The 16,167-nt window shown below is 44.6% G+C and overlaps 1 protein-coding gene across 1 annotated transcript in view; it reads right to left on the bottom strand.

Moving 5' to 3' along the window:
* Positions 1-4,849: 4,849 nt before the first annotated feature.
* The window catches only part of LOC104281903 (protein spire homolog 1-like), a 15,938-nt gene continuing 4,620 nt past the window's right edge, over positions 4,850-16,167 (bottom strand). Inside the window, exons 5-8 of the mRNA XM_009879959.1 lie at positions 14,695-14,856; positions 6,293-6,357; positions 5,430-5,457; positions 4,850-4,996 (exon numbers count right to left, since the gene is read on the bottom strand). Of these exons, the coding sequence (XP_009878261.1) occupies positions 4,850-4,996; positions 5,430-5,457; positions 6,293-6,357; positions 14,695-14,856 (402 nt within the window). The remainder of the gene's footprint in view (positions 4,997-5,429; positions 5,458-6,292; positions 6,358-14,694; positions 14,857-16,167) is intronic.

The raw sequence follows: 16,167 nt of genomic DNA on the forward strand, positions 1-16,167 counted from the left end.
GGGCAGGGGAGCGAGGCGTGGAGCGTCGTCGCCTCCGTGCCTGCTGGCTGGGATGAGGCGCCACGCTCGGCGGGTCCCTCCTCGGAGGCCCCGTGTCGAAGTGAAAGGTGTCCGAGTTCAGCTCTGCCCACCCCTTGCTGGCTCCAAGGGGTAGTGGGCACAGAACTGACCTGAGGAGGAAAGAAGATGAAAGTAAGCTTGTCCCGACAGATCTCCCTCCTCTGCTGCCAGTGCACCAGTCCAGGTTCCTGCCACTACCAGTAGTAATAATTAGACTTCTTTTCCCATTTTTCAGTCATGATTCCCTACTGGAGTAGGGCTAAAGACTGCAGATGTGCTTTAAGGTACAAGAGGCTGCGTGAAGGGACCCAATGCGAGAGCCTGGAGATGGACCGCTTTCTGCGGCAGTGGGAGAATACCAAAAGGTCCCCACGTCCAAAGGCAAGTTTCACCCAACCACAACACTAATAACTAGAATCAGTTGACTCTGAGCAGGGAGTCAGTTCATCATCTGGTCCATATGATGAGAGGAACCCTCAGTAAGGTTGTAGATAACACCTAGTTGGACTGAAGTGTTGATGTCCTTGAGGGTAGGATGGCTCTGCGCTGGGATCTGGACAGGCTGGATTGAGGGGCTGAGGCCAGTGGCCTGAGGTTCAACAAGGCCAAGTGTCAGGTCCTGCAGCTGGGTCACAACAACCCCATGCAGCGCCACAGGCTTGGGGAAGAGTGGCTGGAAAGCTGCCTGATGGAAAAGGCCCTGGGGTGTCGGCCAACAGACAATTAAATATGAGCGGGCAGTGTGCCCAGGTGGCCAAGGCAGCCAATAGCATCCTGGCATGTATCAGAAATAGTGTGACCAGCAGGACTTAGGGAAGTGATTGTCCCTCTGTACTCCACACTGATGAGGCCACACCTCAAGTACTGCGTTCAGTTTTGAGCTGCTCACTATAAGACAGACATTGATGTACTGGAGTGTGTTCAGAGAAGGGCAACAAAGCTGCTGAGGGGCCGAGAAAACAAGTCTTACAAGGGACGGTTGAGGGAACTGGGGTTGTTTAGCCTGGAGAAAAGGAGGCTGAGGGGAGACCTTATCGCTCTCTGCAACTACCTGAAAGGAGGCTGTAGAGAGGTGGGGGTCGGTCTCTTCTTCCAAGTAACAAGCAATAGGACAAGAGGAAATGACCTCAAGTTGTGCCAGGGGAGGTTTGGACTGGATATTAGGAAAAATGTCTTCATTGAAAGTGTTATCAAGCATTGGAACAGGCTGCCCAGGGAGGTGGTTGAGTCACCGTCCCTGGGGATATTGAAAGACATGTAGACAGTGCTGAGGGACATGTTTTAGTGGTAACTTGGCATTGTTAGTTTAACGGTTGGACTTGATGATCTTAAAGGTCTCTTCCAACCAAAACAATTCTATGATTCTACGAACCAGCAAGACAGATCAAATCCTGCCGTGTGCATGCAGAGGGAAGACTTTCCTCCAAACCATCCCCTTTTAGGGGCTTCAAACTGAACAGGTTTTGAACAGTCACTTCCCCATCCCTGGAAAGTGCTGCTTTTAGTACCTTTAAGGTTTGGTCCCAGATCTGTTCCACATGGGAGTCTTCCACTCCGCACCTTGGCTTCAGGCTGCCTGTGTGGTACCTCTGCCTGCTCCACCCTGCGCTCTGTGGATCCCAGGTAAGGCCTAGTCTCTGATCCCTCTGAAGGGCTCTCCTTGGCTAGGGAAAGGAGATGGCCAGGCTCTTTTGGCTGTGTTTAAGCAGATGTAAATGTCTAATAAGCCTGCCCCCATAAGCTGTCATGACCTGCCATGGTCAGGAGCAACAGTTGCACACCAGAGTTGAAGAAGGACTAGATGTCACTCCTGTACAGGGGAGAGAGGTTTTACTAGCCCTCTCAGGGGCCAACACAACCAGTATGGTAGAGAGGACTGCCTTTGCTCTGCACATAAACTGAAGCCTACCTCAGTGCCATACAGATACCTTCTCTCCATACCACTGCACCCAGGCTCTGAGAAACATTTTGGGCTTGCATGTTAATCAAAACAGGCTGATATCAGCTCATTTCTACCTCTATCTAAACTACCTCACTCAGCAAGCGTCCAAGAGCACCTCATGCCCCCGGCTCCACACTGTGCCCATCTTGCCAGCAAGCACAGCTGTGGCTTGCCTGCCATTCCCTGCAGCCCGCAAGGAGCCCACCTGGCCTGATACGGATGTGCCTCCCAGCAGCACCAGCAATTAGCACATACAGGAGAGGACCTAGGCAGGCAGGCTGCACCCCTCCTAATTGACTGAAGGAAGAGGAACACTTGAACTTGCTCCAAAAGGAAGCACCATCTCCAGCTTCCCCACATTCATTTACTTGCAGAGCTTGCCCAAACCTGCAGGTAGGCTTCAGCTTGCAGACAGGCAGTTTGGAGGAAGCAGAGTTAGGCCAGCACAAGTCAGCTGGAGGTATTGACCCTTCTGGCAGTTTGGATGCAGACCTTGGGGCTCAGCTTAAACATGTCTTTCTTCCCTTCTCCTCTATCAAGAAGAACTGGCCCTTCCCAGCCATTATTTTCTTCAGCATGACTCATTCCAACTACAAGTCCTTTGTATCATTCAATGGTCTCTAACCAAGCCCTGCTCAACACATCAGGGAGAACTCCATCAGAGCACCTACACCCCTTCCACACAGGCAATCCCAGGGAGAAACTATGCAATATCCAATTTTTGTTTTTAACCATACAAAGAATTTACCAAAAACATTCTTTATCTTTCTAGAATGTCATAGGTTGTAATAGCCCAGTTTAGCTTCAGGCAAAGCTTTAGAGCAATACAAAGAGCAAGAATCTCTTGAGAACAGCCGCCTGCCCTGCAGGCAATGATGGCATTGAGATATACTAGGTACTTCAGTGACATGTACCAGAGAGCTCTGGTGGCAAAGCACAGACTATGCACAGACGAAAAACAAGTCAAGAGCTAGCTTCCTAAGCAATCAGACCAAGCAGGCTGCCTGACAGCCATTGCTACAGTGTGACATGCATCAGAGCAGTGAGTTTTAAGTGCTTTTTAGTGAGTTATCAAGGAGGAGTAAGTGTTTGCAACATGCACCATGATGTGATCACATGTCAGAGAGCACGACTTTCCAAGCCTCTCAGGAATAGAAGTTTTAGGTTAAAAGTTTCCCTGTACTTATTACACAGGGTGAAATCTGCTCAGCAATGAATGCAAACAGTGCCACTGAACAATGACAACTGCAGGTGCAAAGGAGGAAGTGCTAGAGGCCTGATAGTGCTTCAACATTTATTTTTCCCAAAGACACAAGAATTAAAACAGTTCTAAAAACCACAATATTTTATAATACTTCACAATACATAAATACTAACTGTGCTTCCTGCTTAGACTAGCCAGCAGGGAGGTCTTTTATTCAGGCCTTTATAGGTCTTTGTAGGTGCATAAAGCTGTTTCATTTACTTCAGGTACAGAACAAGTGACAGGAGAAATGTATGGCAGAGTCATTCCAGTTTGGTTCAAGGCCAGGAAATTCTCCTGAGAGGGATGCTCTGCTGTTGACTGGAAGCCATGTTCAACAGATACTGCTCACATGGCACACAGATGTCTGCAGTCAGCCAGTCTGCCATGGTCCCTGTGTAACAGCACAGAGGCTGTGCTAGGCAATGGGGTTCCAAAATAACGGGTACACTGGAGTGGGAGAGGAAAAAAGAAAAGCAGGAAAGCTGATTCAGGTTTCTGTTAGAGGGTACAGTGCTCTTCCACCCTTTCCCCGCACATGATCCAACACTGGGTAGTGATTCAGCTAAATGCATGGGTTCAACAGAGCAGTCAGCTCCGCTTAGGAAAGCTACTAAACACTAGAACAGCTTCACTTACTGACACCTTCTCTCTATTGACAGCATGTCAGCCACAGGGCTAATGGACATCTGTGGTTGATCCAAAGTTACAGCCGCACCCTTATGCTGTAGGATTACTTTTATTTTTTTGCCATCCTGAAGTATGGCAGTAATGCAGTCACTCACACCTCTTCTGCAGCACCTGCATTACAAGACAGAACCAAACCACTGGCCCACACAGTTAACTTTAGTGAACACTGCCCCTGATTTTTGGCAACCGAAGTACAACCCTTTGAATCAGAAACTGCTGTGACTTTATTTTGGCTACATTAAATAATGGTTTCAGAGATAAAAAATACCTGTTCTCCCAATGGAATATATAACTGATTTGGAAAGAAGAGAACAGATAACGTATGTTTTGAGTCCTAGATACTGCACTTATACCCACAAGGTCTGTCTTTTCCTCCCAGAACTCTTTTGAAATAGTTCCCTTTTTGGGGACAAAAAGGAAAGGATGTCTCTATGTGTGTGGAGGGACTGAGAAACCATTTGTGGCATTATTCTTCAGTCAATTATACCTGAGACCATTAGCATATTTTATTTCTAGTTATAAAGGGGCTACTCCCGTGTTCTAGTGACAGACTCTCAGCTGTTGGGGATAGCATATAATGAGGTCTGGAAATCCTCATATAAATGAAGCTGTCACAGGGAACCTTTTATGTCTGGGCTAATATGGACACTTCTGAATCCATGTCAGAAACCCAATAGCTAAAAAGCAAAATGGATTTCAGAGCACCTACATGTCCTCACTTTTGGTCATCCAAAATCCACAACACTTCCAGAGAACCGTAGACTAGTTTGACCAGTGGCTAAACTAGTCATTCAGCATAACATTCAGCTGACCAGCATAATACTACATACTGTTGTCTGCATGTTTGTAGACTTGCATATACAAGTAACTGGTAACATCCTTCAAGGTAAAAACCAGAACATCCCGGTCCCAGCTTACCTAAAACACTCCCAGTGCTCTATTTCATGCAGCAACTCTGAGCTCTTCTGCTCTTGAGTAGTGGGGTCCTCCTCTCTGGAGAGTCTCAAAAGTTTTAAGAAGTGAAGTGGGAGATGTACACATATTCTGAAGGGCATGGACATCTAGAATCACAACACAAGTCACCTGAGTTCTCAGGGAAACACATCCTCCTCCTTAGCAGGAAAATTTGCATGGCATGCAATTGATTCATTGGTGCACTTAGAAGATAGACATTAATGCAGTGAACTTCCTGACCCTTGTATAAGCAGAGCACAGAGTAATCCGAACCACTTTGTACAGGATGAAAAAAAGAGGAACAAGAGTTGTTTTAGCTGAGTATGATAAGAGAGGTCTGTAGCACCCTGGCTGCTTTTACACCTTGTAATACTCTCTCTTCTATTTTCTCAGAAGCAAGCTAGAGGGAAGATTTGAGGTATCAGTGGGGTGAAGGAAAGCTTCCTATGACTGGGCGAGAAAATGTAAAAGAAAAAGTACATTTTTACACAAAATGTAAAAAAAACCCCAAACATATTTTATTGTAAAGTCTAGACTTGCCTTGATGCAGCAGTCACAGCAGACAACACTAAGAGAAAAAAGTTCCCAGTATTATCATTTGAGTAAAGCTCAGCAGATACCAATATTGCAGCTAAGGGTGAAGTAAGTCTTAATTTGTGATTGTGGCAAAATCACTTGATGGCAAAGTGAGCAAGCTTAGAACTCCCCTATACAGTTTGCCAGCCCTCTTATGTGTGCTAGTTTAGATCATCTGAAATGTGTCAACACCCATAGCTTGAGGGCTTTATCTGCCAATGCCCATTACTTTTCACCCAGCACTACCACCAGACAGTTACTCAATTCCCAGTGGTTGTTTACTTGTTGCTCGTAATCAATTCAGTGCTTCACCACTGCTTCAAATAGATTGAAGTGAGCCTTACTGAGTCTGAAGTAACTCTTTTCCTCCCCCATGAACAGAAAACCTCTGACAAATAAGTGGATACAAGTAGATCCAGCTCATTTGCCAGTCACAGGGTCTGGAGTTTACTTTTCCAGTCCTCAACAGAAGATTCTGTTGAAAAGCCTCTCCCAGAACCTATTTAAGCCCCTGACTGAAGTTAAATCCAACCTTTAGAGCAAAATGCAGAGAGTCATCTCTGAGAGAAACTGAATCTAATACTCGCACAGTAAATTTGGTTATTGCTATCTTAATACTAAGAGTTAAATATACCACTTCAGAGGCAAGTTTTTCCACATCCTCTGCAGCTGTAGACACTTCAGTCCGATGTGTGCAGTAAGGCAAAACTGAAGGGCTCAGCAACCTGTTCCTATCCAGCACTGCAACTGTTTGAATACTCAGTACTGTCAGTACTGTTGTTTGATGCTTTTATCCCTCCTCATTCAGTCCTTTCCTACCAGCTCACCTGCTGCAGAGGTAACAGCTGTAAGGCCACTTAAGAAACATCTGCTTATGGCAGCTGAAACAGATCTGTGGAAAGGAAAGTTACTTGTGAATGCCAATGGGAAATATCTTTGTACCAACAGTATCCACGGCCTGCCAAAGACCAAGCACGTAAACCAACCTTCTAAAGGCTTTAGATCCACATACAATAACAGAGGTCGAATAAAGGATAGCAAAGACACATGAATTAAAAGCTAAAAAGGCAAAAAAAAGTCTTACTTGAAGGCCAGTGTTTTTATGATGCAGAGGTTTGGGGCAGCTGCCAGACAACAGGAGTTTAAAAAAAGGCTCTTGAGCAAACAATAGCTGTATTGTGCAAGAGTGTAACAGTAGCTAGTTAAGAGAGAGGGAAGAAGAGAGACATTCTTTGAGGTAGACTGCAGCAATCCCAAAGAGATTAAGTCAGGGCAAATTTGAATCCAATCCTGAAGCAAAAAATGAGTCATAAGGAAGCTGATGAGTCGCTTGAACTTTTTAAAAAAGAACACATTCATACACAGCTGGCAGTCAGAATTGATATTATCTTGAGACGTAGAGCTTGAGAAAGCTAAAGCAGCAAGAACACAAAGAGCGTAGGAGAGCCATTTTAGAATAGGCAGAGAGCAGGCAAGTTAAAGCAGGGTCGGTAAGTAAGGTGAGAAGAAAAGAAGGGTTCAATCTCAGGAGCATGAGACAGATTGTGGAAGTAGCATAGCTCTGCTAGCACAACCCTTTGTCTCTGCCTATACTGCTAAATAAGCAAGGGCAAGAAGTTGACCCCTTAAGCCAAGTAGCCTGGACTTGCTCACATCTGTGTTGCAAAGGGCTTGTACTCACAACATCTGCTTTAGAAGTTGCAACAGCCCCTCTAAAGGGGAGACTCAGTGAATAAGCCAGCAGTTAAGCAGAATGGACAGCCAATAGCCCTGTGCTGTAGGTCATTCCCTGTTCCCCTCATCTCCCCAACCTTTGCATCTACTCAGAAAGGTTGTTTGAGTCAGCAGGTGTGGGAGCCTGAGTTAAGAGCCTTTGCTTCACTGTTTAGCAGTACCAAATCCCAATTACTTTGTGATTTCAGAGCTGGCCAGCAGTCATGGCAGTCAGCTCTCCTAGAGTGAAAATAACAGACAAGAAGTATCAAGCAAAGGCTGGATTACTTTCTAGGCAATTTACACAGCTTAAGCTTGATTAGAAGCCATCACCACACAAGTATCAAAAGACTTCTACGGCCTAGGGCCAAACTCAGATCAGCCATATGAACAGGCTAATTTGAGGAAGAGAGCCCTCAGCAGTTCAGCACTGAGGGCCATGAAGCCAGCCAGCTTGCCTTTCAAAAGGCAAAGACAGCACAAAGAGAAGGAGAGAAAACATACCTTTGCTCTTGAAAAGACACCATCACTACCTCCTTGAAAGAAGCCTTGCCTTTCCAGCACCATCATTGCATATCTGGTTCCAATCAGCTCAGCAATGGTTGGTGATGGCTGCTTGGTAGGAAAGGGATAGTCCTATTGAAAGACAGAAGTTAAGCATCAGAGAAAGCTGAAGGAAGCAGATATTTGGGGAGGTCATCCTCAAAACTGAGTCCCAAAAGGCTCAGGACCATTTGTTCCCAAAACTCAGTTTTGCCAGTGATGGAGAGTATCAATTGACTCTTTGACAATACTAGCAGAGAAACTACTACAAGGCTTTCAGTGGTTGATACAGTTTTCAAGCAGCTTCCCAACACCTCATTAGGGAAGCAGGTCCCTCAGTCATCACAGTAGTTAATACCATCTCTAGAGCCAGTCTCTGGGGAATTCTACCCTTTGGTACAGACCACAGCACATATGGCACCCTGGCCCCTCCTAGGTTCAGGATCCCTTTCCACTGCACAAGACTCTCTTGCCTTCTCTTTCCCAAGACCCAGTGGCCCCACACAAACGGTAGCTATGGTCTGGTGGTTGACCAGGAGAGACAACAGTACTTTCATCCCCAGGTGGGGAGCCCAACCCACCTGCATCCCCCACCACACTGTTGAACAAAGAGGTCACAGAGAGTTATGGTTAGTTTAGAGACTTGCCGGGGGTGGGGCAGGGAGGGATACAGAAGGAAAGGAGGCGGCAAGGGCACAGCACACCTTGTCAGGGCAGAAAAGAGCAAGGTCATGATTCAGAAGCTTGCACAGAAGCACACAAAACCCAGCATTGTTCCCACAACAGTCATTCAGAGCCTGATGACTTCAGTACTGCATACATTTAGAAGTTATTGATGCTGTGCTATCTACATTTTGTCAACCACTTGTTTCCTTTACTGCAGCTTAAAGGATATTTGTGAACATATCAGAATCTAGAAAGAATGAGGGGAGATGCAGAAAGCAGGACAGCCCCACTGCCACCTACAGTCTGCTTGAGGAAGCCTCCACAGACACTTTCAAGTAATGCAGGGATATTTTTCTCTTCCTGCATGAAGAACGACTTTATTTCGTATCAGACTGGGAAGCCTCCACAAGGACACTACAGCATCCAATCTTCTTTTAAACTGTCTCCAAGGAGACAATAATATCCCAACTCAAGATCAGTATACAATATGACCTAAGATAAAAACCACAGAACATGCTTACTGCTTGCACGAGGATCAAGGTGCAAGCTCTGATCGTTACCAGATATATCAGACCAGGCTTGCTAGCTGACATGCTGGACTTACACATTCCTTGCTTTGAAGATCTCTCTCTAAAGATTTGGACCTTCCTCTGTAAGGAGGTAGCTGCTCTTGGCCAGCATTCAGGAAACCACTAGGTTTATTCTCTCCTAGTGTGGGTGTACTCATGGGAAGACATGTGCAATTTGCAGCAAGACCTGGATAGGAAGAGAGAGTTTCAGGGTGCAGAAATCCAGGTAGCAGCTTTTAACTATTCACCACAAAAGCTGAATGCTCAAGAGCTCTACACTACCTTCTGAAGATAGCAAGGATTACATCTCTCCCCCTCAACCCCCACCAGCTCAGATCACAAAAAGCAGAGGTTACAGTAATTATGCTTGTCAGTAGGCAGCGATGAGGCTTCATTAGCACCATTCAGTTTAATAAAATCAAGTGGTGCACTTACTATTTGAACACTCAAAACACTCATTTAGCTTTTACTGTGAATTCCAGTTAGGCCTTTGGAGACATGCTATCATTGTTTTGAAGCTGCAGGAGCTATACAAGCTTCAGTCAGCTGCTGAAGAATGGTTTTCTAAGGGCACATCCCCAGACTCATTGCTTAGTGTTGGAGTTTCTCCTGTAAAGTGTCTTCAGGTGATCAGAGAGAAAGTATGCCAGTGAGCCCTAACTAAGGCTCTGGGAACCCAGCAGGCCACTGATTGTACTTTGTCACCTGTTTTAGGTGTGCAGCTATAAGTACACTGACCTGTGCTGTTGCAGGATACTACTGATGACCTGGTTGAGGCAAGCCAGGTGCTAGAAGGCAGCTTTGCAGTGGTTTCCTGTAGACCAGAGGACAGGATGTTCTTAAGCTACATACAAGAGACACCAAGCCCACTTCCTCAGAAGTGCTGCTGCTAAAAAAACCCATGATACCCAGGACTGACCAGAAATGTTCAAGGCTTAGCCAAAAGTGGAGCAGAGAGTAAAATCAATGTGGTACATCTAGCAACTTTATATTCATAGAATCACAGAATGGTTTAGGTTGGAAAGGACCTTGAAAATCATCGAGTTCCAACCCCCCTGTCATAGACAGGGACACCTCCCACCAAACCAGGTTGCCCAAGGCCACGTCCAGCCCGGCACTGAACACCTCCAGGGATGGGGCCTCAACAACTTCTCTGGGCAACCTGTTCCAGTGCCTTACAACCCTCAAAGTAAAAAATTTCTTCCTAATGTTTAATCTAAACCTGCCCTCTTCCAGTTTAAAGCCATTCCTCCTCATCCTATCACAACATGCCCTAGTTTCCAAGAGGTAATAGCAAGTTAATTCCCCCTGCAACCAGGAAGCTCCAACCAAGATAGTGAAATTTCAAATTTATTTGTTCTCTCTCTTGCTCAAGTTCAATGTAGATACTAGTCCCAAAGTTTCATCTGTTCAGGAACCAACTTCACAAAATCCTCCCTATACAACTCTTGAGTGCATTGGAACCATTTGCTTGGCTCCAGCTCACATGTAGCAACACTGGAGAACAGTTCAAGAGACTGTGCCCCACTAACCCAACTCAAACCCAATGCTGTATCTCAACAGCATTGTTTCTAGCTTCTCTAGAGAAGTAGAAAACAAATTTGATTGTACTAGTCTCCATATGAAGGTCCTTCTAGTTTAGCAGTAATACATCAACCATGGGGTTCTCAAATGCTGAGTGTTCCTACAAGTAGAACAGACTTGTGCAAATATAGCAAAGATTTTCTACTTTTATTCATTCATATCCGTTTTCCTCAGTTAAGCAACTGCATTTCAGACAGAAATGTTTACAGAAAACAGATTCCTGTTTGTATGCCAGCGCATCTGTGCTAGACATGATGTGTTAGGGCTTAAGTTCTGTTTCACAGAATTTCTGAATATGCTCAGACTGAATCCCAGAACCAAGCAGTCAAGCTTTTCATGATCAAGCCAGGAGTTAAAGAGCCCAAAGACTATGTATTGTGGTTTATCGAAAAATGGTGTTTCTGAAATTGCTCCACAGGTAGAGGAGTGGGAATTCACCAGTAAAGTTGCTTCCTGAAAATAAATCATGAAGTTTTCCTTCCACAAGCTCACATACCATGTGAAATGCAAATACATCAATACATCTAGCATCAAAGGCCTCATTGTGAGGTAAGAGTGGGAATAGTTCTGGCCCATATTGGCCAAACTCCCATGCATAGTAAAAATTCTGCAGGATCTAGTTTTAAGACACCAGAGCAGACCTTGATTCTATAGGCTGCAATCATGTCACAAAAAGAAGTGTCTAAATATGGTATGACCTTCTGTAGAGGAAAGGACTTCAGTGAACCTAATAGTTCCACATTCGTTCACTTTTGAGAGACAAGATTGCCCACATTAGGATTTGAACCTGATGTTCCAGGCTACACGTGTGTGCAGACCTAATAATGTCTGAAGTACCTGTGGCTCTCCAGAGTTGTTTCATTTAAAGCCTTACCTGAACGCCTGGTCCCAGCTGCTGTGTTGTAGTGTTGACAATTTTAAACTCAGTACTAGCATCTTGGAGAGTTAAGAAACTATCATTTGGAGATTTCAAGGCATTATTTGGTGTCACAAGCATTTCTGCAGAGGAGAGGGGGGAACAAAAACCAGACAAGATAAGATATTGTGCTGTGACAAGAAAATGACAAATTTGATAGCCACACATCAGAATTTGAGATTTGGCTAGACTTTGTCCTGGTAGTTACATAATCTTTTAATTTTAGGTGATGGTCAAAATCCTTTTCTCTCACTTAGTTGACAAATTTGAACACCCCTAAAAAAACCTCACAAATTAGTAAGTTGAAACATCTCTTGAGTCTTAATAAGCCACAAACAGATTTTCTAGAAAAAGCTATTCTGCCATACCACCTCTATCAATACAGAATTTGCATTCCCACCTCCCTTGCATTATACATGCTATGGAAAAGTGGGCTTTCATTTCAAAAGCCACCCATTATTTTTAGTCAATGCTGACTTCACTTGGATGCTTGAGAGGTCACTTTGTAGCAGGTACCTTTGGGCCTGCTCCCATTTTCCCTTGCTGCTGATGACCGAAGCTTCTGGGTTTGTTTTATTTCTGCCATGAGCTGTTCGTGCCAGATAGCGCTTCCTCTCCAGCACCTGCAGGCAAAGCATAGCACCAGAAAGAGCCAGTGAGGACACCACTGGTGACAGAACTACTCCTTTAGCAATGGCACTGTTTTACAAGTGCCTCTCACTCAGGAGGGTGCTGGGCCTTGCACACAAGAGACACATGAGAGAACCTTTAGACAGTGCATAGTAGAATACTTCAGCAACTCTCAAATTTGAAACCGAGAACTTCAAGACTACTTTCAGGACCACAAAATGTTCCAAATGGAAGAAGTAGCAGAAGAAGTAGGGAGACTGATCATCTTTATCCTATGAACATGTCACCTCCCATTTTCCTAACACCATGTTTTGGCAGGAGGGTCTGTATGGTTAATATATCCCCCTCCCAAATCCAAACCAGTAGCTAAGTCATTAGCTCTATATTCCTAGAAACTGTCTTGCCAACTCCAGAATCATCTTGTTTTGCTATCATTAAATGCATCACCAGGTCACCTACAGGTTTTAGATGAGGCTTAGGAGCAGCTACATCAATTTTAGGCGTCCTATGTTTTCGCTCGATGATCACCTGAAAGAGCAGAAATGATGCTTAAGCAATAGTTCTTTCTCTACTCCTGGTACACCCTCCCATTCAGCAGCCCAGTGAATGACTTAAGTCAGGATTTGAGAATTGGGAAGACAGGGAAAGAATAACAAACCTGAGTTGGGAAGTGTAGAATAATGAGGTTTACTTTTGTGGGGTTTTGATAGAGGCAATCAGAAGCACTGCACAGCCCTTTGGGGCCTGCACAAGAGGCATACAGCCTTCTAGCCCCAGCAGCTCATGAACTGCTCTGAGGAGCCACTGGAAAACATTGTACTCAGATTTTAATGTCAGGAGTGATCCTGACAAGTACCCTGGTCACATCACATTCATCAGTGCAAACTCAGCTCCAGCAAAGAGAGTAATTGAATGGATTAATGACTGTAACAAAAACTGTAGCAGCAGGCAGCTGTATGCATAAGCTAGAGTCCCAGAGACTGGCTTACAGCCCGATGTAAACTAGGAACAACAGCAAGATGGAATTGCAAGGCAGGTACTCTTGTGAGGTAGGCTGTGTCCCTCATCAAGTCCTGTTCTTGCTGCATAGGCTTCTCATAGGGGAGAACTGACAAAAAGTCAAGTTGCACATGCATGTCTTTAGCTGCCTTGTTCACTTTTTCTTACTTTGAGGCTATGCCATTTACTTTCTCTGTGTGTACAACTTCAGAACAGGTGGGAGTGCAGGTAGAACAACACTACAGCTTCCCACACTAGCTGTGCTTTCATTCATTTGCAAATTAGATCACTGTTTGCTAAAGAAGCTTTAAAATAGCTTTGCAAATGGGGAAATCCTCCTTTAAGAGCCTTCACAAAGACCTGAGCAGTAGCACTCTATGCTTTCTTCTAGTATTTCTGACTAACACTCTTCAAACATGTTTGTGCTTCTTGTTGACCACAGGAAATTTTTTTAAAAAAAAAAAAAAGAAAAAAAAATCAAGACCCAGTTCATCCTGCCACCTTGAGTTACGGTTCTGTACTGCAGTGTGTTGATACACAATACGTTGCCAGGAACACAAGTAGTTATGATGTTCCACTACTGTTCATTTATATATCAGTCAAGATATCATCTCCAGAGAAATGTCACAGCCTTATCTGAAGGCTGGAGCTACAGTCAAGAAAAGCAAGAGCTGGGGTTTCATAGGGGTGCATGGTATAGCTGAGGCTTTAAAACTCCCTGCACTCTAGCAGCACCAACAAGGAGAAGAAAGGCTGATGTCTGGTGTGGTATGCAAAGTTTTCACTTTTTAAAATACTGCTCTTTATTACAAGTAGAGTTGTGTCTCATCTTCTGCCAAGACGTCTGTTTGCAAAGCACGCCAGTGCCACAAAGCCTGATGCCAATGTTTTAGATCTGCTCATCATTCCCAGCTCAAGCTGCAGCAAGCTAACAACATCACAAGCCTTTAGATGCACCCCAGACATTTTTGTATCTGGTCATTTTCACCAACCGTCTGTATTGCTGGAAGTCCCTTCCACCTCAGTCAGCACAGCAGCTGCCCCTGGAAAGGGCTCAGCTTTTTTTACCCTGACTAAACTCCTGCAATAGCTCACGTACGCTGCCTAGAGGCCTCTGCCTGAGGCTGAGCAAAGGACTTGCTCAAAAGTGCTTTTGCACTTGCACACATCCCACAACATCCAGGAAAGCAAGGAAACTGGTAAGAGATGCCAGGCACAGCTCAGCCCAAGGAGCCTGAGAAGACACAAGTGTGCAAGGTCAAAAGCATAAGCAGGCAAGGGACTGTTTCATTAAACTGTTGTGTGCCAGACAGCGTAATTGTTCCAGGGAAGGGAGTGGCTGACCCCTGGAGGGGGAAAAAGTTTACCATCTAGCTTCATAAAGTGTTGCTATCCCTGAATTAAAAGGTTACTGGCAATGAAGCGCTTGGGTAGACAAACAGGGTGATCTAATGTTGAGCTGCAGCTGAGAGGGAAACCCAGACACTTCTGAACTTGGAAGTACCTTTGAAAAAGACAAGCTTTTGGATAAGATGTCTCAAGAAATAATTGCTTAGAAATGAGGTGGAACAGGTGGTTTCAGAGTTGTCCATTGACTCTAGTCACTCACCTTCCGAAGGGTGTACCTCTTGTGCTGAATATCATCCAAAAGTAAATCATAGGGAGAGCGGATACTTTTTTTTGGAGGCACGCTACGCTGTGGTTGCTCAGTGACCTTGCGCAGCTTTACACCATTCTGCAGTTCATGCATGACGTTGGGCCACAGGGATGCCTTGGAGAAACGGGTGAGGGACAAATCAACAGCTGGCTAAAATGCACAAAACAGCATTCCCTCCCTCTATATAATAGGGCACACTTAGCAACTGAAGTTTCTCAGAAAGACAGAAGTGTGTACTTAACACCCCCTTCAACTCACTTGCAGATCAGGGCACAGTACCAGAACAGAGAATTGCTTCTCTTTGCAGAAGTTAATTTATAATGAGGGATCTGGGAGCTGGCTTGCCAGGTTCACTCCCGAATTTTGTCATTAACTTTATGAATGTACTTCAGCAAAACACATCTCCTGCTGCCAGGTAGCTAGACCGATTTTCTTGTATACCTAGTTCCTGCAAGAACTCCAGGTGCCAGAGGTTTTTTTCATATTATTGGACCCTAGGAAACACTGGGAATTAAATCCCAAATCTTACCATTAAAATCCTCTGAACTTTCAGAACCCCAGGGTTGAAGGGCCCACAGACAAGAGATGAAGACAAGGAGAAAGGGATCTCATACTTTGACCTTCACAGCAGCATACCTTAGCAGTTTCAGCCTGGAGACACAAGCTGATAACTCTGACATCTGCCCATCCTGTTCCTGTATTAATATCTGAGGATGCTCAGGCTTGCAGTATAACCCAACAGAAATTAAAGTCAGGAAAAAGAAATAATCAACTCAATACCATGTTTAGACAACATTGTAATGGAAGTGCTAAGTCAACAGCTTATCTAGATCCCAAAGGCAAATTGAGTACGAACAAGTGATTGTAATATAAACAGAGAAAGGGAAGCAAAACATTTTTGAAAACTGCCTCAGAACAAAGCTTCTGACTTAGACTCCTCTTCCTTTTCCACTTAAGAACATGAAGCATCTTCTCTCAACTTAGCCCATCAGATATCTTGGTATAATATCAGATGGCTGCCTTCAAAGAGACAGATTTTTTGTTGAATTGTTTTAGCATGGCTTTGGTACAGTCATACCTCAACTCCAGAAAATTAGAACTGTCAGACTGACCACATACTAACTATCTCCTGGGCTACATTTATTGTGTAGGAGTACACACAAAAGTCTCTGGGCAAACTGGTCAGTATTAGAGACCTTTGAAATAGCTTATCCCGAGCCATTCGTACTTTCTAGAGTTGTATTTCACATGATGACAGAACTTGACTGAATGATACGAGCTGAAAAGAAAATTCTGTACTGTAACATTGCCACATTACTTTCAGGACAAGAATTGCTTTCAGCTGGCCATTTCAGAGCAACTTGTACACACAAACCACTTTTTCAGATGTAGGTGACATCATTATCACTCACACTTTTCTTTCCC

Source organism: Charadrius vociferus, unplaced genomic scaffold (genome assembly GCF_000708025.1).
Source record: "Charadrius vociferus isolate BGI_N301 unplaced genomic scaffold, ASM70802v2 scaffold162, whole genome shotgun sequence".
NCBI lineage: Eukaryota > Metazoa > Chordata > Aves > Charadriiformes > Charadriidae > Charadrius > Charadrius vociferus.